This window comes from Ranitomeya imitator, chromosome 1 (genome assembly GCF_032444005.1).
Source record: "Ranitomeya imitator isolate aRanImi1 chromosome 1, aRanImi1.pri, whole genome shotgun sequence".
NCBI lineage: Eukaryota > Metazoa > Chordata > Amphibia > Anura > Dendrobatidae > Ranitomeya > Ranitomeya imitator.
The window spans coordinates 300,726,581-300,747,892 of record NC_091282.1 but is presented as its reverse complement, the minus strand read 5'-3'; the positions used below and the strand labels follow the sequence as shown (position 1 = coordinate 300,747,892).

Sequence of the window (21,312 nt, the reverse complement as noted above, 5' to 3'; positions counted from 1 at the left end):
CAGCGGTGGTCTCAGCAGTGGCGTATCCAGGGGGCCCCCGGGCGCAGCCGACAGTGCAGCACTATATGGGGGCCATAACATTTGTGCAGCACTATATGGGGGCCAAACTGTTTGTGCTGCTGTATATGGGGCCATAACATTTGTACTGCTGTATATGGGGCCCATACTGTTTGTGCTGCTGTATATGGGGGCCATACTGTTTGTGCTGCTGTATATGGGGACCATACTGTTTGTGCTGATGTATATGGGGCCCATACTGTTTGGGCTGCTGTATATGGGGCCCATACTGTTTGTGCTGCTGTATATGGGGCCATACTGTTTGTGCTGCTGTATATGGGGCCCATACTGTTTGTGCTGCTGTATATGGGGGCCATACTGTTTGTGCTGCTGTATATGGGGGCCATACTGTTTGTGCTGCTGTATATGGGTCCCATACTGTTTGTGCAGTACTATATGGGGCCATACTGTTTGTGCTGCTGTATATGGGGCCCATACTGTTTGTGCTGATGTATATGGGGCCCATACTGTTTGGGCTGCTGTATATGGGGCCCATACTGTTTGTGCTGATGTATATGGGGCCCATACTGTTTGGGCTGCTGTATATGGGGCCCATACTGTTTGTGCTGCTGTATATGGGGCCATACTGTTTGTGCTGCTGTATATGGGGCCCATACTGTTTGTGCTGCTGTATATGGGGGCCATACTGTTTGTGCTGCTGTATATGGGGCCCATACTGTTTGTGCTGCTGTATATGGGTCCCATACTGTTTGTGCAGTACTATATGGGGCCATACTGTTTGTGCTGCTGTATATGGGGCCCATACTGTTTGTGCTGCTGTATATGGGGGCCATACTGTTTGTGCTGCTGTATATGGGGCCCATACTGTTTGTGCTGCTGTATATGGGGCCCATACTGTTTGTGCAGCACTATATGGGGCCATACTGTTTGTGCTGCTGTATATGGGGCCCATACCGTTTGTGCTGCTGTATATGGGGGCCATACTGTTTGTGCTGCTGTATATGGGGCCCATACTGTTTGTGCTGATGTATATGGGGCCCATACTGTTTGGGCTGCTGTATATGGGGCCCATACTGTTTGTGCTGCTGTATATGGGGCCATACTGTTTGTGCTGCTGTATATGGGGCCCATACTGTTTGTGCTGCTGTATATGGGGGCCATACTGTTTGTGCTGCTGTATATGGGGGCCATACTGTTTGTGCTGCTGTATATGGGGCCCATACTGTTTGTGCTGCTGTATATGGGTCCCATACTGTTTGTGCAGTACTATATGGGGCCATACTGTTTGTGCTGCTGTATATGGGGCCCATACTGTTTGTGCTGCTGTATATGGGGGCCATACTGTTTGTGCTGCTGTATATGGGGCCCATACTGTTTGTGCTGCTGTATATGGGGCCCATACTGTTTGTGCAGCACTATATGGGGCCATACTGTTTGTGCTGCTGTATATGGGGCCCATACCGTTTGTGCTGCTGTATATGGGGCCCATACTGTTTGTGCAGCACTATATGGGGCCATACTGTTTGTGCTGCTGTATATGGGGGCCATACTGTTTGTGCTGCTGTATATGGGGGCCATACTGTTTGTGCTGCTGTATATGGGGGCCATACTGTTTGTGCTGCTGTATATGGGGGCCATACTGTTTGTGCAGCACTATATGGGGCCAATACTGTTTGTGCAGTACTATATGGGGCCATACTGTTTGTGCTGCTGTATATGGGGCCCATACTGTTTGTGCTGCTGTATATGGGGGCCATACTGTTTGTGCTGCTGTATATGGGGCCCATACTGTTTGTGCTGCTGTATATGGGGCCCATACTGTTTGTGCAGCACTATATGGGGCCATACTGTTTGTGCTGCTGTATATGGGGCCCATACCGTTTGTGCTGCTGTATATGGGGCCCATACTGTTTGTGCAGCACTATATGGGGCCATACTGTTTGTGCTGCTGTATATGGGGGCCATACTGTTTGTGCTGCTGTATATGGGGGCCATACTGTTTGTGCTGCTGTATATGGGGGCCATACTGTTTGTGCTGCTGTATATGGGGGCCATACTGTTTGTGCAGCACTATATGGGGCCATACTGTTTGTGCTGCTGTATATGGGGCCAAACTGTTTGTGCTGCTGTATATGGGGCCATAATGTTTGTGCTGCAGCATATGGGGCCGTAATGTTTGTGCTGCAGTATATGGGGCCATAATGTTTGTGCTGCAGTATATGGGGCCATAATGTTTGTGCTGCAGTATATGGGGCCATAATGTTTGTGCTGCAGTATATGGGGCCATAATGTTTGTGCTGCAGTATATGGGGCCATAATGTTTGTGCTGCAGTATATGGGGCCCATACTGTTTGTGCTGCAGTATATGGGGCCCATACTGTTTGGGCTGCTGTATATGGGGCCCATACTGTTTGTGCTGCTGTATATGGGGCCATAATGTTTGTGCTGCAGTATATGGGGCCCATACTGTTTGTGCTGCAGTATATGGGGCCCATACTGTTTGTGCTGCAGTATATGGGGCCCATACTGTTTGTGCTGCAGTATATGGGGCCATAATGTTTGTGCTGTAGTATATGGGGCCCATACTGTTTGTGCTGCAGTATATGGGGCCCATAATGTTTGTGCTGCAGTAGATGGGGCCATAATGTTTGTGCTGCAGTATATGGGGCCATAATGTTTGTGCAGCACTATATGGTGCAAGTGTCTGTATGGGGCATTGCCCATCATATGTATCATGGAACCCGCCAGCTGTAATGCCCCATGCAGATGGCCTTATTATATATATGTATACTACAGTATTGGGTAAAAAGGAGTTAATTATATTAGTCCGGCCCTCTAAAACCATCCAAATTTCTCATGCGGCCCCATGGCAAAATTAATTGCCCACCCCTGCCCTAAGGTATGGTGGCCCGATTCTAACGCATCGGGTATTCTAGAATATGCATGTCCACGCAGTGTATTGCCCAGCCACGCAGTATATTGCCCAGCCACTCAGTATATTGCCCAGCCACTCAGTATATTGCCCAGCCACTCAGTATATTGCCCAGCCACTCAGTATATTGCCCAGCCACTCAGTATATTGCCCAGCCACTCAGTATATTGCCCAGCCACTCAGTATATTGCCCAGCCACTCAGTATATTGCCCAGCCACGCAGTATATTGCCCAGCCACGTATTGCCCAGCCACATAGTACATAGCACAGCAAACGTAGTACGGTATACTGCCCAGCCACATAGTATATAGCAGAGCCACGTAGTTATTGCCCAGTCATGTAGTATATTGCACAGCACAGAGCCACGTAGTATAGACTTTAAAAAAAAAAAAAAAACATACTCCCCTATAGCCCGTTGAAGTCCTGCTATACTTACCCTCTGCCGCCTTTCTCGCTCCTCTCCACGCTCCCGGGACCGCTCCATTGCAAGCGGCAGCTTGCGGTCCCGTCCCAGGGCTGGTGTGAGCAGGACCTATGACGACGTCGCGGTCACATGACCGACTGACGTCACGGCAGGTCCTTGTCGCACACCAGCCCTGGGACGGGAGCGGAAGCTGCCGCTTGCAATGGAGCGGGCCCGGGAGTGTGGAGAGGAGCGAGAAAGGCGGCGGAGGGTGAGTATAGCATGTTTTTTTTTATTATTATTTTTAACATGACATTTTTACTATTGATGCCGCATTGGCAGCATCAATAGTAAATAGTTGGGGACACACAGGGTTAATAGCAGCGGTAACGGAGTGCGTTACACCGCAGGCAGTTACCGCTGTCATTAACCCTGTGTGAGCGGTGAGTGGAGGAGATTACGAAGCGGACGCCAGGCAGTGAGTGCAGGGGAGTAGAGGAGGGACTAATCGGACTGTGGCCGTCGCTGATTGGTCGCGGCAGCCATGACAGGCAGCTGCCGAGACCAATCAGCGAACGAATAACCGTGACAGAAGGACAGACAGACGGAAGTATCCCTTAGACAATTATGTAGATAGATATATTTTTTTTCTTTTTTTTTTTAGAGCGAATTTACATAATTACAACATGTCTAAGAAGCATCTTATGAAGTCAGCTGTATTTGAGCATTTCACAGTGACTCAAGATAAACATTGTGTGTGTCAGTGTATAAGTGACCCAGGTTAAAACAAACGCTGTGATGCCTCCCAAAGAGGTTTAATTGCAGATGGCATTGCTTCAATGAAAGAGAGAGACACTGCTATTAGAAAATAAAATTCTTCTGGCAGCTGTTTATGTGGACCAGAGTCATCGTATATTGCTGGATGATCAACAGCTTACTGAAGGAAAATGAGCTCTGATTGAGGTAGCAGTTAGGATGAGTGCGCTACAAGACGGCCAAGAGCAAGGGGACTTGGGCCCTGCCAGTGCTGCTGCTGCTGCTGCTGCCGCCGTTTCTTCATCCTTATCAGATGAGGAGTTTGATTTCGACAAGTATTTGGACAACATGGAACAGGCAAAGCGTTGCTCCAGGGAAAAAGATTCCACTCCCAAAGAAAACAGATTGACCATATTTCAGCAAAATTTCTCACTTCGAAGTAGAAGAGTTCAATCGTTCATCAAAACTTACTGTGCATGAGGCAATTCCTTTATACTCTGAAATTGTTTGAGATGTTGCCCATGTGGTTACCGCTTTGCCACCAACCCAAGTTAGTGTAGCCTTAAAGGGAAGGTGCCACCAGTTTTCTTGTTTTTTGTGTGAAAATAAGCTTAAAATAGTAATTACGATGTATTAATGCAATGTTTGCAAACATTTCTATTTGAAAAATGGTAGTTACCTGCCGATAACGGTATTTCTCTGATCCCATGATGGCACCACGGAGAGAGGGGTCCGCCCCCAGGGACAGGAAACCTACAGATGAAAAAGGGCGTACCTCTCTCCCACATCAGTTGGATTACAGAGCCTTATACAGAACTTCAGCTGCAACTCAATATTTGTACAAATTAAACTTAACCTATTTAACTTAACAGAGGCACCGTGACTAAAACTAATTACTGGTACCTTACCAAGTGCACACCTGTGTGTGAAAAGGGAGGGAATATACGGGTGCCATTATGGGATCAGAGAAATACCGTTATCGGCAGGTAACTACCATTTTCTCTATCCCCATGATGGCACCACGGAGAGATTTGAATAGATAGAGCTCTTAGGGAGGGACCACTGCCTCTAGAACCCTTCGCCCAAAGGTAGTATCAGAGGAGGTCAAGTCTAAGCGGTAATGCTTGAAAAATGTAAACTGGGAAGACCAAGTGGCCGCTCTACATATCTGTTGTATCGAAGCGCCAGCTCTCTCCGCCCAGGATGATGCCACTGCTCTGGTCGAATGAGCCTTTATATTCTCCGGGATGGCTGTCCCGCAGGATGAGTAGGATAGGGCGATGGCGTCTCTTATCCACCTTGCTAACGTGGCTTTCGATGCTTTTTGTCCCTTCCGTGGACACTGGAAGCAGACAAACAAAGCCCTATCCTTCCTGTACTCCCTAGTGGCTGACAGATATTGGATCAGACATCTTTTTACGTCTAGGGTATGCAGTGTTCTTTCCCCCTCATTTTTAGGGTTGGGACAAAAGGAGGGCAAAGAGATTTCTTGCGTTCTATGAAACTGTGACGATATTTTAGGGAGGTAAGCCGGGTCAGTTTTAAGAATGACTTTGTCATCAAGTATCTGAATAAAGGGTGGACATGAGGATAACGCTTGTATATCGCTGACACGACGAGCCGAGGTTAGGGCCACTAGGAGTGTGGTTTTTAGGGATAAGATCTTTAAAGGAACTTCTGTCAGGGGCTCAAAGGGAGGTTTGGTTAGAGCGTTTAATACAAGGTTTAGATCCCATGGAGGAGAGTTGTGGAGGGGAATGGGTCTGGATCTAGATGAGGCTTTAATGAAACGCATGACCCATCGATTTTTGGCCAAGTCGTAATTATACAGTGCTCCTAAGGCTGCCACCTGGACCTTTAGAGTGCTTGTAGCTAAACCTCTTTCCAGACCTTTCTGTAAGAACAGTATTTTCCCTATTGGGATCTCCCCGGACGGGTCTGCCCCTGATACCGACATAAACTTTTTCCACACTTTCCCATATATTCTAGTGGTTACGGGTTTTCTACTCTGTAATAGAGTGGACACCAAGTTGGGAGAGAACCCTTTATCCCTCAGCAACCTCCTTTCAAAAGCCATGCTGTCATGTGTAAATTTTTTACATTGGGGTGAAATACTGGACCCTGGGACAGAAGTTTTGGAGAGTCTGGTAGAACCCAAGGACTCGATATGGACATGTTTCTTAGCCAAGAAAACCATATTCTGCGGGGCCAAAATGGCGCTATTACTATCACTGTAGCTCTCTCCTCCCGAATTTTCCTCAACACTAAGGGGATGAGCGACATTGGAGGGAACGCATAGGCGAGATGATAGTTCCAAGGAATTGTTAGTGCGTCTAGAGCTACAGGGTTCCCCCGGGGATCTATTGAGCAGAATGATTTCACTTTGTGGTTTTGGCTGTTCGCGAATAGGTCTATTTCTGGTAGACCCCAGAGATTCACGATTTGATCGAAGACCAACTGATTTAGCTCCCACTCTCCCTGCTTTAAGCATGTCCTGCTCAGGAAGTCTGCAGTCTGGTTTTCTGAGCCCTTTAAGTGGAGAGCTGTCAAGGACTTTAGACTGTTCCGCTATGTGAAAGATGGATTGGGTTACCTCCATCAGTGCTCGACACCTGGTGCCCCCTTGGTGGTTTAGATATGCGACCACTACTTGGTTGTCCGAGAAGACTTTTACATGATGCCCGTGAAGTAGATATAGAAAATGTGTTAGGGCCAGCTTTACCGCTAACAGTTCTTTCATGTTGGAAGAGTCTAGCTCTTGACTTCTGTTCCAATTCCCCTGTGCCACTTGATCGTCTATGTGTGCTCCCCAACCCCAGGGACTTGCATCTGTCGTTAGAATTTTTTCTGTCGGTAGAGCCCAAGGAACCCCTTTGGTTAGATTCCCTGGGTCCGCCCACCATGCTAGGGAGTGTATTGTGTTTGGTGATATACTTAACTGCTCGTCTAAATTCCCGTGCAGAGATATGCCTGAATCTAAAGTCTCCCATTGTAGATCCCGGGAATGACATTGTGCCCACTGTACGGCCGGGATACAGGCAGTCATGGAGCCCAACAGGGACATTGCTTTCCTCAGGGTAGTGACTGGGGATACCGTCAGCTGCAACACTGCCTGTGTCATTTTCTGAATCTTCTCCTGAGGAAGATAGCATGTCTGCGTGATCGAGTCTAGGACTATCCCTAAGTACTCCTGTATCTGGGATGGCACCATCTTGGACTTGGCTATGTTTAGCAGCCACCCTAGACTCGACAGTGAAGTCATGACCTGATTCAACTGTTGTTCGCAATGTTGGAATGAGTTCCCTACTACAAGGAGGTCGTCCAGATAGGGAACTATTAGGATGTTCTGCTCCCGTATGTGGGCCATTACTTCTGACATTATTTTCGTGAATACCCGAGGAGCAATAGCTATCCCGAAGGGGAGAGCCCGGAATTGGAAGTGTTTCACCTCCCCCTGGATATTTACTGCCAGTCAGATATTTTTGATAATCTCTGTGGATGGGCACATGGTAACATGCGTCTCGTAAATCTAGAACAGTCATGAAACACAAGGGAAAGAGTATTCTTACGCAAGATTTTATTGTCTCCATTTTGAAATGTTGTAACTCTAGGAAACTGTTTAATTTTTTTAGATTGATGATCGTTCTGTATGATCCGTCCGGCTTCTTGCGGAGGAAGAGGGGAGAATAGAACCCTGTGCCTCTTTCCTGGTATGGGACTTCTTGCAATACCCCTTTCTGGACTAGGTTCAGAATTTCCTTCTGGAGAGCTGACTGTTCGTGTGACTGTTTTTGAGGCGTTATCATGAAGAAGTTGCCGGGAGGGACACGAAATTTGAATTTGAGGCCTTCTCGTATAATGCCTAAGATCCAGGGGCTGTTTGAAATTCTTTCCCAGGCTGGAAGAAACTCGGCTAGTCTCCCTCCGACCTGGGGAATACCTTCATTGGGATTTTTTATCAGGAGGGGGGGGGGGGGTTTGTTGAACAAGAAGCCCCTATTTTTATTTCTTCTGTCTTCCCATCCATCCTTATTTCCTTTTGGGGGTCTTCTCCGCATAAACTTTCTGTTCCGAAAGGAACGTCTATATGACTGGTTAGGGAACCCGGGGAAAGATTTCTTTTTATCCCCCGCTTTGTCGAGGATGTCATCTAATGTTGATCCAAACAGGAATTCCCCTTCGCAAGGTATTGAGCATAACTTGGTCTTCGTTTGCAAGTCCCCCGGCCAGCACTTTAGCCACAGGGCACGTCTTGCTGCGTTGGAAAAAGAGGCCGACCTGGCTGCTAATCTCACTGAGTCCACCGAAGCGTCCGCCAGAAAAGCTGCTGCCCCTTTCATCATGGACACTGACTTTTGTATTGTGTCTCTTGAGACTTTTCCCTTTAGCTGGGAATCCAAATGTTCAAGCCATACCATTAGAGCACGGGCCGTGCAAGTGGCTGCGATGGCTGGTTTTAGACCACCTCCTGCTGCTTCCCATGAGTGTTTTAAGAAAGTGTCTGCTTTTTTGTCCATCGGCTCTTTTAGAGTGCCCATGTCCTCGAAGGGCAGGGCAAATTTTTTGGAGGCCTTTGCTATGGCCACATCCAGTTTGGGTGCCTTGCTCCAGGATGAGCAGGCTGGGTCGTCGAACGGGTATTTTCTCTTGGGAGTCAAGAGAACTTTTTTATCCGTTTTTTTCCATTCTTTCTTGATTAAAGAATGAATCTTCTCATTTATCGGGAATACCCTTCTTTTCTTCTGTTCTAATCCGCTGAACATTATGTCCTGTGCTGTTCTTTTGGGACGTTCATCTACCAGACCCATGGTTGTTCTAATGGCCTTTACCAGTGTGTCTGTCTCTTCGATGGTGTGTCTGTCCCTTCTGACGATAGTGAAGAGGTCTCGGATGTTGATGAATCAGAGTCAGATGTTTCACTTTCTGATTCGTTTATGCTGGGTTCAGGAGACTTATGACCTGATCTACGTTTTTCCTTCGGAATTTTAATGCCTTTGAGGGCACTCTCCACCTGATTTTTTATTAATGTTTTCAGGTCTGATGGGAACGCCGGGGACTCCTCCTGAATGGTTTTTTCTATGCAAGACCCGCATAGCTTTTTTTCCCAGGAGGAAGGTAGTTCTTCCAAACATATCGCACAAACTTTGTGCTTTGATTTAGTTGTGCACTTCCTTCCCTAGAAGAAAAAGTAATCTCGTATTACATTATTACTTTCACGTAGATCACTCACCCCTTGTGAATGAGAGATACCGTCTCTGGCCTCGGGACTACATCCACTGGATTCGTCGCCGGTCGTGTAGATTTCCCAGAGACTTGGCTGCGTTGTGACCCTGAGCGACCACTGCTGCTGCGCTGCTGGGACGAAGCATTTCCCTTCCGCTGATGCTGTGAGCGCGGGTGCCGCTGCACCTGTAATTGCTCAGGTGACAGTTGTGCACACTCCTGTGCCTCTTGCTCCTCTCTACCACTCATAGTGCCTCCACTCTGCAATTTTTTAGCAAAGAGGGGATTTCCACGCTTACTCCTTAGGGAACGCTGTTTTTGAATCTGCCGCCGGCAGAAGCGACCATCTGCGCAGGCGCGCGCGTCACTTCCGGTTCGCGGCACAGGCGTCCTATAGGGAAGATATTATTGGGGACGCCTGTGCGCGCGTTCTCTCGTTGCGCCTGCCCCCGCACTTCCGGTTTGGGCGGCGGTGATCGGCGGTGCTGTGGGGCGCTTTCTGCTCTAGCGCTCCTGTGCCCGCCATGGAAAGATAGCCACCGCTACCTCCATGTACCGACTAGCGGTACAGAGGCTGAATCGGTGACCGCCGTCACCTGCCTCCTTCCTCCCCCTTTTTTTTTTTTTTTTTTCACGGGGAAGGCAGGCTGGAACCTCTTCACTGCCTTCCCCTGGCACACTCACCCACAGGGCTCGCCGACCCCAGCGGTGGTGCTTCAGGGTCGGAATAAAAGGGGGGAGAAAACCCGCTGTAACCAGCCGTGACAGGGCGCCCCCTGTCAGGAACCGACCGGCCAGCTCCCTGGAATCCCACGAAGAATCCTTCAGGTACGTGCTGTAGGTTCCCCGTCAGGGACAGGAAACCAACTGATGTGGGAGAGAGGTACGCCCTTTTTCATCTGTAGGTTTCCTGTCCCTGGGGGCGGACCCCTCTCTCCGTGGTGCCATCATGGGGATAGAGAAAATATATATTTTCTTACAAATATATATTTACACACATTTTCCATTTTAAACCTCAAGCAGCTTTACTGTTAGGCTGGAGTCACACTAGAGAGAAATCTGGACAAGGAAGAGGCGCAAAAACAACGCATTGCACACGGACCAATGTTCTCTATGGGGCAGCTCCTATCAGCCGTATCTTTCTCGGCCGTATTTAGCGGACAGAGAAAATCGCAGCAGGTTGCAATTGTCAGCATATTCCTCCAAAAATACGCCAATGCAAGTCTATGGGGGCGAGAAAAATAAGGATTACATAAGTCTGCATTGCGAGAAATACGCACCGGTGTCCTATAGAAAAGCCGGTAATTCAGTGTAGAGTACAGTAAAATCACACTGACAGGTTAAAAATAAGATAAATAGATAGATAGAAAAGCCGGTAATTCAATTGCTGGCTTTTGCCAAGTCCTTACCAAACCCGACAGGATATGACACACGGTTTACATACAGTAAACCATTTAATATCCTTTAGATTTTTACATATCCCTCACTAGTAATGTTAGGGTATGCAAAATTTGGGAGCTCTAGGTGTTAAAATAAAGGGTTAAATCATGGAAAAAACTGGTATGGGCTCCCGTGCAATTTTCTCTGCCAGAGTGAGAAAGACCGTGACTGAGGGCCGATATTAATAGCCTAGAGAGGGACCATGGTTCCCGACCAGGACCTAAATATGTTGCAAAGAGGTTAAATGAGGGAGAAAAAAAAACGAATAAGCATGTAGAACTTGAGCAACCCGATGGACATGACAGCCGAACCTGACCAACCTAAACTATAAAAAAAAAGGCAAAGTAATCTCGTGTGCCATTCGTGCAAAGAAGGAGTCAGTTTGTTGTTTTTTCTGCTCCTATGACCACACAAACTAAATTGACAACACATGTGAACACAGACTAAGAAACCCAACATTAGTCATATCTTGTAGCTATACAAAACGCCAAATTCCAATAAGTTCATGTTACAGAGAATAGTTTTTGTTCTCATTTTATTTCTGCTTCACCCGAGTATACAGTACTTTGTTTTTTTGTTTCTAAATCCGCCATATATACCTGTAGAAATGAACCTTTTTGCTTGTTCTAATTTTTATTGTCTTAAAAATTAGGAGAGGATTCTCTGGGGGTGCATTTAGGTTGTTCTGCATCATTTTTTTGTGAGTAACATCCTATTCATAGAAACCACAAAACTTAGCATTAAATAATGGAGGCCCATATCCCTAGAACCATATGCCAGATATAAAGAAAAAAAGATTAATACTTGGGGGTGCAGCAAGACTAAAAAGGAGATTTTTGTGTACTCACCGTAAAATCTTTTTCTCCGAGCCAATCATTGGGGGACACAGGACCATGGGTGTTATGCTGCTGCCACTAGGAGGACACTAAGTAAACAAAAGATTAACTCCTCCGCTGCAGTATACACCCCCTTCACTGGCTACAATTTCACCAGTTCGGTAGTAAAGCAGTAGGAGCATGAACAAATGACAAACTGTCAAAAACCAAAGAGTAACAACAAGCCAAACAGGCTAACAGGGTGGGTGCTGTGTCCCCCAATGATTGGCACGGAGAAAAAGATTTTACGGTGAGTACACAAAAATCTCCTTTTCTCCTACGCCTCATTGGGGGACACAGGACCATGGGACGTACAAAAGCAGTCCCTGGGTGGGGAGCAATATGCTAATACTCCATGTACCACTGGCTTACGGCTAAGGAACTGCCGCTTGCAGAATGCGCCTGCCAAGGGCGGCGTCTGCAGAAGACAGAATGAATGTGGTAATGTTTGGTAAAAGTGTGCAAACTGGACCATGTCGCAGCTTTGTAGACCTGCTGTGCTGACGCCTGGTGCCGAATGGCCCACGAGGCGCCCACCGACCGGGTAGAATGGGCCTTGATCCCAGCTGGGATAGGAACACCTTTGGCACGATAAGATTCTTCAATGGCCGACCGAATCCATTTAGCTAGAGTAGCTTTGGAAGCGGGAGAACCCTTTCTTGGCCCCTCTGGAAGAACAAACAGGACATCCGACGTGCGGAAGGGAGCCGTCCGCGAGACGTACCGACGAAGAGCTCTTACCACATCAAGAGTGTGCAGAGCCTTTTCAATGCGGAGGACCGGTGCCGGACAGAACGAAGGCAGAACAAACGACCTTGGGCAGAAAAGCGGGAGAAGTCCTCAATACCGCCTTGTCCGAATGAAAGATTAGAAACAGAGGGCGGCAGGAGAGTGCAGCCAACTCCGAAACCCGCCTGATGGACGTAATGGCCACTAGGAACACTACATTCCAGGAGAGGAAGGTCAGGGACACGTCCTGTAGCGGTTCGAAGGGAGTCTCCTGGAGAGCTCCGAGAACTAAATTAAAATCCCACGGATCCAAGGGCATTTTTTAGGGAGGCGCCACGTGGGAGACTCCCTGGAAAAAAAAAAAGTCTTCACCGGCAATCGATTGGCAATCTTTCGCTTGAAAAGGACTGACAATGCCGAAACCTGACCCTTTAGAGCTAAGGGTAAGTCCCGACTCTAGTCCAGACTGAAGAAATTCCAATATGGCAGGAATAGAAAATACCAGAGGGGATCGCCCCTGTGCGTCGCACCATGAGAAGAAAATTCGCCAGGTACGGCGGTAACAGCGCATGGAAACAGGTTTCCTAGCCCTGATCATGGTGGAAGACACCTTGGGAGTGAAACCCGCTTGGCCTAGAATCCAGGATTCAACGGCCAGGCCGTCAAAAACAGGGCCCCTGAGTTCTGGTGGTAAATGGGGCCCTGTGAGAAAAGATCCACGTGATCTGGAAGACGCCAGGGGGCGTCGGCAACCAGCTGAACCAGTTCCACGTACCATGCCCAGTGCGGCCAGTCCGGCGCGACGAGGATAACCGGTACCCCCTCTGCCCTGATCTTCTTTATGACCCTGGGCAGCAGGGGAAGAGGGAGAAAAAATGTACGGGAGACGGAACTGGTGCCAAGGCAAGACCAGGGCGTCTGCTCCGATGGCGCGTGGGTCGAGTGACCGAGCAAAGAACTGTGGAACCTTGTTGTTCAACCTGGATGCCATGAGATCCACATCCGGAGTCCCCCAGCGATGACAGATCTGCTGAAAAATCTCCGGGTGAAGAGACCACTCGCCCGAGGCGAGGCCCTGGCGGCTGAGGAAGTCCGCCGCCCAATTCTCCACACCTGGAATGTGGATCGCCGAGATGGGCGAATGATTGGATTCCACCCAGTGCAGAATGTGGGACACCTCGAGCATAGCCATCTTGCTGCGGGTTCCCCCCTGACGATTGATGTACGCCACAGCCGTGGCGTTGTCGGACTGGATTCTTACTGGGTGACCCGCCAGAAGGTGATGAAACTGGAACAATGCTAATCTGATAGCTCGTATCTCCAGGAGATTGATGGGAAGGCGAGACTCTCGAGAGGACCACCGCCCCTGAGCTGTGTGATGGTTGAAAACCGCCCCCCAGCCTATGAGGCTGGCATCGGTGGTCACCACCAGCCACTGCACAGGGAGAAAGGATCTTCCCTGGGTTAGGGAGGACTTCAACGTCCATCACCTGAGGGTCTTTCTGACCCGTGGGGACAAGATGAAGCGGCGGTCGAGGGAGGACGGATTGCCATCCCACGCTGACAGTAGCGCATGCTGGAGAGGACGGAGGTGAAATTGCGCGAATGGAACTGCTTCCATGGCAGCTACCATCCGCCCGAGAATGCGCATGCTGAACCGGATGGAGTGGGAGACTGGACGGGAAAGACTTTGGGCTCCCTGCTGCAAGGCCAAGGCCTTGTCTTGAGGGAGGATGACCAGACCGCGATAAGTGTCCAGAGTCATTCCAAGGAAGGAAATCCGCTGGGCCGGAATCGGAGAGGATTTCTCGAAGTTTATCTTCCAACCCAGGCAAGAAAGTGTCCACCGTGAGAGCGACGGACTCTTCGCAGGCTGGGTAAGAAGGACCTTTTATTAGTAGGTCGTCCAGGTACGGAAGTACCACCACTCCCCTGGAATGAAGAATGGCCATAGCAGCCGCCATGACCTTCGTGAAGACCCTGGGGGCAGTGGAGACCGAAAGGCAAAGCCACATATTGGAAGTGCTCTCCGCGACATGCGAAGCGGAGGAACTGTTGATGTGGAGGAAAGATTGGGATGTGGAGGTAAGCATCCTTGATGTCTATGGACGCCAGGAATTCTCCTTTTTCCATGGACGCGACCACAGATCGGAGGGATTCCATCCTGAAGTGACGGATTTTTACAAATTTGTTTAGGAGTTTTAGGTCCAGGATCGGACGGGGCGATCCGTCCTTCTTTGGGACCACGAATAGGTTCGAGTAGAACCCTTTGGTCTAGGGTAACCGGAATGATGACTCCGTCCCCTTGAAGTGCCCGTATGGCCTAAAGAGCTGTTGTCCTTGATTTTGGAGGGCAAGACTGGAAAAAGCGTGAACTGACCTGAAGGGGGGCCCCGGAGGGAATCAACCGCCCTGCCTAGAAAATCCATAGATCGTGACAGAGAACCTGCCCACTCAGGGAGACTAGGCTCCACAGGGTCGGCGGTGGTATCGGCGGGAAGCGGCTGCACAGAGGCCGGGACACAATCCGCACACAAAGGACTAGTGTGAGCTCGGGGCAGGGCCGCATTGCAAGTGGCACATACAGTGAAAAATACTGTGTGCTTCTTGTTACCCTTTTTAGTCTCCTTGGATTGAGACATGGTGTCTTTGGAGACAGAGCGGGCAGTATACGCAGGGAAGGGGTTAAGCTTTCTTGAAGCAGCTTACCCACGATCCTGTGCCTGTGTCCCCGGGGAGGAATTAGCCGTGGCGGTTCCTGGAGTGCTGTGGACGCGTGGGCTCCTTGCAGAGAGGTAAAGCAATATGGCCCCCGAGATCTGCAGGGCGCCTCTCGTCCCAGACGAGAAGCGCCGATATGGGTGGCGGGGTTACGGCCATGGGAGGGACCTGCCCACTGCGGCCTACTCCGGCTGAAAAGACAGGGACTAAATTTTTGGCCTGCCCGGCGATGCGTGGCGGAGGCGGCCGCAAGGAGCGTCGCTGACACCGCAGGCCCCCGTCCGCCGGCGCCTCTCCCCAGGGACTCCCGCAGGTAACGCCGGAGCCTCCCTGGCGCTTCGGGGGGCAGGAGGGATGTGTACTTACAGTGCCCTCCGGTCGGCGGTCCCCCTGTTATCTGTGCGCTCCACTCAAATCCTCTGCAGGTAACGCTGGCGCCTGCCTGAAGGTCTTGTAGGGCGCTGGAATAGCCGTATGTAACGCCATAGTGTGGGCCTTTTCTGTGGGGCCCTCGGAGAGATAAATCAGAGCGGGCTCTGTGTGCTCGCCGTCCAGCAGGGGGGAAGGGAGATCGGGACCAAGATGGGAACCGTCACCCCAGTAAAAATTGGCGTGCTCCAGCGTCGCAGGAGAGGGACGGGGAGGTATACTCGCCGTGCTCGCCTGTTGCTGGCTCGGGGGAGAGCGGGCCCTATAAAAAAAGGACTCCGTCGCCCCCTTCACTCCGTTAGATAAATAAAAATTTACATAAAATTAAAAATAAAAAAGTTGGGGTCTGAAAAAGACCCAAGTGCCTCCTACAGACACTAAGCAAGAACTGGTGAAGTTGTAGCCAGTGAAGGGGTGTACACTGCAGAGGAGGAATTAATCTATTGTTTACTTAGTGTCAGCCTCCTAGTGGCAGCAGCATAACACCCATGGTCCTGTGTCCCCCAATGAGGCGTAGGAGAAATAACTGAGCTCTGACCTGGTGCTATATATATAGTCCTATATAAGTAACAATGCAAACAGATTTATTTTCATTGCAGTGCATTTATAGCTCAGTCTGTACCTCCGGAACCTTCAACATAGATGTGAACACCACCTTTATTGACCCTAAAATTAGACTGCTTGCACCCCAAAAACAGCAAGGTGGAAGCATTTATCACAGAATTCATTATTCATACAGCTATAAAAAGGTACTTACTAGGCTGGTTTCCAGTTGACACTCCAGTTATACCATGTGGTGCCATTCCAGAAGTCCCAGGCTGTGGCTGACCAGGAAGACTCATCTGTTGGGCCATTTGTGGCAACCCACTAATACCTCCCATTTGAGCACCAGGTGGACGGACTCCCATGGCCATCCCCTGTACACCTACAGGAGCTGTGCCTGTTAATGTCTGTAAGGCATTCATTGGATCTATTGGAAGGTAAAAATATTAATGAACTATAAACTGCAGTATTTACCTAAATATATCTAAGACATACAATAAATTATATCTTACCACTGGCAGATGCCTGAGCCTTCTTGTTTTCTGTAAGGAAAGTACAAGTGAAAAATGACAAGATCTTCTGGTGTACGGTATTAAGTCTGATGGAACACCTGTACTTTTTAGTTATATAAGAAAATAATTTAGGGGGGAAAAAAAAAAAAAAAAAAAAAAGAGGCGAGTCCAGCAGTTTACATAAAAAAAAAAAAACCAAAAACAACCCTTTAAAAACATGAATTTATTGAACAAACTTTAAAATTAACACCTAACCCTGTGCACCGTGCTAGTAAACAATTAATAGATATATGGTGGATACTTGTATTGACTCCACTCCATATAGCAGTCTCTAATTTTGTAGAGACACCAAGCAAATGCTATCGGTAGCCAGAATCAAGATAATCTATAATGCGGATATCATGAATCAATTTGTTAGAATAAATAAATATCCCAGGTCATATCTACTATATAATTGTCTAAGGGGTACTTCCGTCTGTCTGTCCCAGATATTCATTGGTCGCGGCCTCTGTCCGTCATGGAAATCCAAGTCGCTGATTGGTCGTGGCAAAATGCCCACGACCACTGCCACGACCAATCAGCGACGGCCATAGTCTGACAGCGAAATGGCCACTGCTTTACTGCCCTGCAGTCAGCGCTGAGCACTCACACACTGTACCTGTGTTCTTCCATTTCCTTACTATGTTCCTCACAGTGGAAATTGACAGGTTAAATCTCTGAGACAGCTTTTTGTATCCTTCCCCTGAACAACTATGTTGAATAATCTTTGTTTTCAGATTAGACAGTTCTTTTGAGGAGCCCATGATGCCACTCTTCAGAGGAGATTCAAACAGGAGAACAACTTGCAAGTGGCCACATTAAGTAGCTTTTCTCATGATTGCATACACCTGGCTATGAAGTTCAAAGCTCAATGAGGTTAGAAAACAAAAAAAAAGGCCTTTTGTAAGTCAGTAAAAAGTAGGTAGGAGTATTTAAAACAAGAAAATGATAAGGGTGCCCATACTTATGCACCTGTCAAATTTTATTTGAATGCAGACTGCACATTCTGTTAGTACAATAAACCTCATTTCAAGGCAGAAACATTACTGTGTCCAACAGTTATTAGATATATGAAACTGAAATAGCTGTTGCAAAAAAAACAAAACAATTTTTATAAAACATTAAGTTTAAGATTAATAGGGGTGTCCAATGTTTTTCACATAACTGTATACTATGTGGCTGTGCAATATACTACGTGCCTCTACAATATACTACGTGGCTATGTTATATACTACATGGCTCTGCTATACACTACGTCGCTGACCAATATACTGCATAGCTGTGCAATACACTACGTGACTGTGCAATATACTACCCGGCTATGTTATATACTACGTGCCTGTGCAATACACTACATAGCTGTGCAATACACTACGTGGATATGTTATATACTATGTGGCTGTGTTACATAATACGTAGCTATGTTATATACTACGTCACTGTGCAATATACTACCTACATATTCTAGAATACCCGATACGTTAGAATCGGGCCACCATCCAGTCACAATATAAAATGCACTACTTTTACCCTGGAAATTCAGCTAGGCGAACCCCTGCCTAGAAGTGGAGGTTGGCATCCTATAGTAACGGGATTTGGCGCTGCCTCTCAGTGGTGACAGCCTCATTTGCCCTAATGTTCCCCGCTATAAATGCGACAGATAATTCACTAGTCTAGACCGCTTGAGCAATATTCTATACACGGTATATTTGCACATCGTGAAGGATAAACAACTTATCGTTTTGGATGTGTAGTCATAGTGTCTGTCTCCAATTTTTACACTTCGACGCAATTCACCAAATCAATGGCTCATCAGGAGGCCAGGTTGCCAAGCTAGGAGAGAGAGAGGATTGCACCTACACAGGATAACCAAGGGCCCGTTGAGGTGTAAGAATTGCAGAGACACCATGACTACACATCCAAATCGAGAAGCTGTTTATCTTTCACGGCGTGCAAATATATCCTGTATATAGTTCAGGCCAATTACCGTATATACTCAAATACAAGCCGAGATTTTCAGCCCCCCCTCCCCCCCACCTCCCAAAAAAAAAGAGCTGAACGTGCCCCTCTCGGCTTATACTTGAGTCATGGTCAGCGGGTGAGGGGGAGTGACGACGGTCACATACTCACCTGCTCCCGGCGCTCCCTGCATGTCCCATAGTCTCCGGCACCTTCTTCCCCTGTTCCGCGGTCACATGGTACCGCTCATTAAAGTAATGAATATGGACTCCACTCCCATAGGGGTGGAGCCGCATATTCATTACTGTAATGAGCGGTAGCAGTGACCGCTGAACAGAGGAAGAAGCTGCCGGTGCCGGAGACCATCTGTTCGGGAGAAGCTGCCAGGGACCGCACCAGGAGCAGGTGAGTATTTCATATTTACCTTCCCTCGTTCTACCGCCGCTCCGTCTTCCGCGTCCTCTGCAGTGACTGCTCAGGTCAGAGGGCTCGATGACTTATTAATGTGCCTGAACAGTCAGTGCGGAGAGACGGGACGCTGCATCTTATGGGGCCTTAAAGAACTGCATGGAGCATTATATGGGGCACATTTTTATATGGAGCATCTTATGGGGCCATAATCAGCATTTGTGCAGCATTATATGGGCAAAATATCCATATGGAGCATCTTATGGGGCCATAATCAGCATTTGTGCAGCATTATATGAGGCATATTTTAATATGGAGCATCTTATGGGGCCCATCATAAATTTTATGGAGCATTATATGGGGCGTATTTTGTATGGAGCATTTTATGGGGCCCATCATGAACTGTATGGAGCATTACATGGGGCTCCTGATTCAATATGGATATTCAAAAACACTTAACCTACTAATGTCTCAATTAATTTTACTTTTATTGGTATCTTTTTTTTTTTTACATATACCGGTAGCTGCTGCATTTTCCACCCTAGGCTTATACTCGAGTCAATAAGTTTTCCCAGTTTTTTGCAGCAAAATTAGGGGGGGGGGGGGGGGGGAGGGGGCATACTCGGGTATATATATATATGGTATATTGTTTTTCAATAGGACTGAACAGCGTATATTATGACACTTTCACTTTTGGAGTGACTTTGCAGTTGCATCGGGTCACTGTGCATAAACATTTTGCAGACCCATTGAAGTAGATTTATGAAGAGAGGGTCAAATTGACACATCAAGTTATGTTTTTATACACACAAAAAAAACAAAAACAAACAACAACAACAACAAAAAAAAAAAAAAAAAAAACACGTGAATGAGGCCCAAGAGCTTTTCTGGTAACATTTAAAATAGTTTCATCACAATCTAAACTGACTTACGAATATCTCGAAAGTGAATGATCAGTCTAGCCACCAAAGACAGATACTCCTCCTGTAATCAAGAAGAGCGGCAATTAAGAAAAATTCACAGCGAATGTTCAATTTAACCTCAAACCTTTTTTTTGTTGTTGCTTATACTGTCGCTATATAACATTTCCTCTCTCCTTTACTGACTTTTATGGTTATAAAACAAAAGAACGCCGTCTGAGGATGATCAACAGAAACAGATTTGATGTGAAAGTGATCTACATTGTGAGGGTATGTGCACCCCACAACGGAATCCCTGATACCCGAGTGTAGCAGAATAGGTTTCATTTAAATAGCAACTGTGCTTTTCCTGAAGCGTCATTTCAGTAGTATACTGCCATTGACCAAGGAGCGTACCCACATGAAAACTACACCGTATGCACAAACTCTAAAAGTACAAAAATTAACCAACAACTTTGCAGGAACCATCAGCCGCAACAAGAGGCTTTAGTCTACAAGATCTGTCTTTGTCAGTACATCAGGTTTGTGTCCACAGCAATATTCCCCCATTTAAAATTACAAACTCAGAGATCCACATCTGGGGCCTCCTGTTAAGTTAGTTAACCACAGTTTCTGGAAGAGCCTCAAAAAACAGCACCAGGATCAATCTTCTCACTACTGTGGGTCCATTAAAATTAGGATAGAACAAGGGATGCATGAGTGAAAAATCCTATTGAATTTCTTTCAGTGGCATGTGCACAAGGTTGGACCATAATGAGCTCACTTTTATGCTAAGTTCATGCAACCATATAAAAGGAAGAAAAAAATAAAAATTTCACCCAGAAAAAAATTGAATTAGACTTACCGGTAATTCTGTTTCTAGGAACCTTCCACGACAGCAGTATCGGAGGATGTCTCCCCGCCCTAATAGGGGACAGGAAACAAAGAGGTTAAATACCCCTTCCCTTCCTGCAACCACCAGTGTTTTTTTCTGGACACAGTAGCATGTATAGTTACCACTTAAGTGCAGGAATCATCTAATAAATCAGATAGGGAGGGAAATTAGTGCTGTCGTGGAACGTTCCTAGAAAATGAATTACCGGTAAGTCTAATTCTATTTTCTCCAGTCACCTTCCACGACAGCAGTATCGGAGTCATACCAACCGCTAATTTCTTTAGGGAGGGACAACCGCTTGGAGAACGCGTCTGCCAAACGATAGGTCCCTACTGAAGTTGAGCCTGTCGTGTCTGGTGAAAGTATGGACTCACGACCAGGTGGCTGCTCTGCATATCTGCTCCGATGATGCGTTTCCCCTCTCTGCCCAGGAAGTCGAGACTGAACGGGTGGAGTGGGCTTTTAGTGAAGCTGGAGGTGCAAGCTTCTGGGATGAGTATGCAAGACTAATTGCTTGTTTAATCCAATTAG

At 47.5% G+C, this 21,312-nt stretch overlaps 1 protein-coding gene across 5 annotated transcripts in view; it reads right to left on the bottom strand.

Annotated features, from left to right (window-relative positions):
• The window catches only part of MED15 (mediator complex subunit 15), a 106,028-nt gene that overhangs the window by 63,507 nt on the left and 21,209 nt on the right, over positions 1–21,312 (bottom strand). For 3 of the 5 annotated variants that reach the window (XM_069757278.1, XM_069757272.1, XM_069757263.1), the window contains exons 3-5: positions 19,920–19,971; positions 16,582–16,611; positions 16,284–16,496 (exon numbers count right to left, since the gene is read on the bottom strand). In XM_069757278.1, coding sequence (XP_069613379.1) covers positions 16,284–16,496; positions 16,582–16,611; positions 19,920–19,971 — 295 coding nt within the window. The remainder of the gene's footprint in view (positions 1–16,283; positions 16,497–16,581; positions 16,612–19,919; positions 19,972–21,312) is intronic. The other 2 variants (XM_069757287.1, XM_069757296.1) reach the window with 1 other exon arrangement.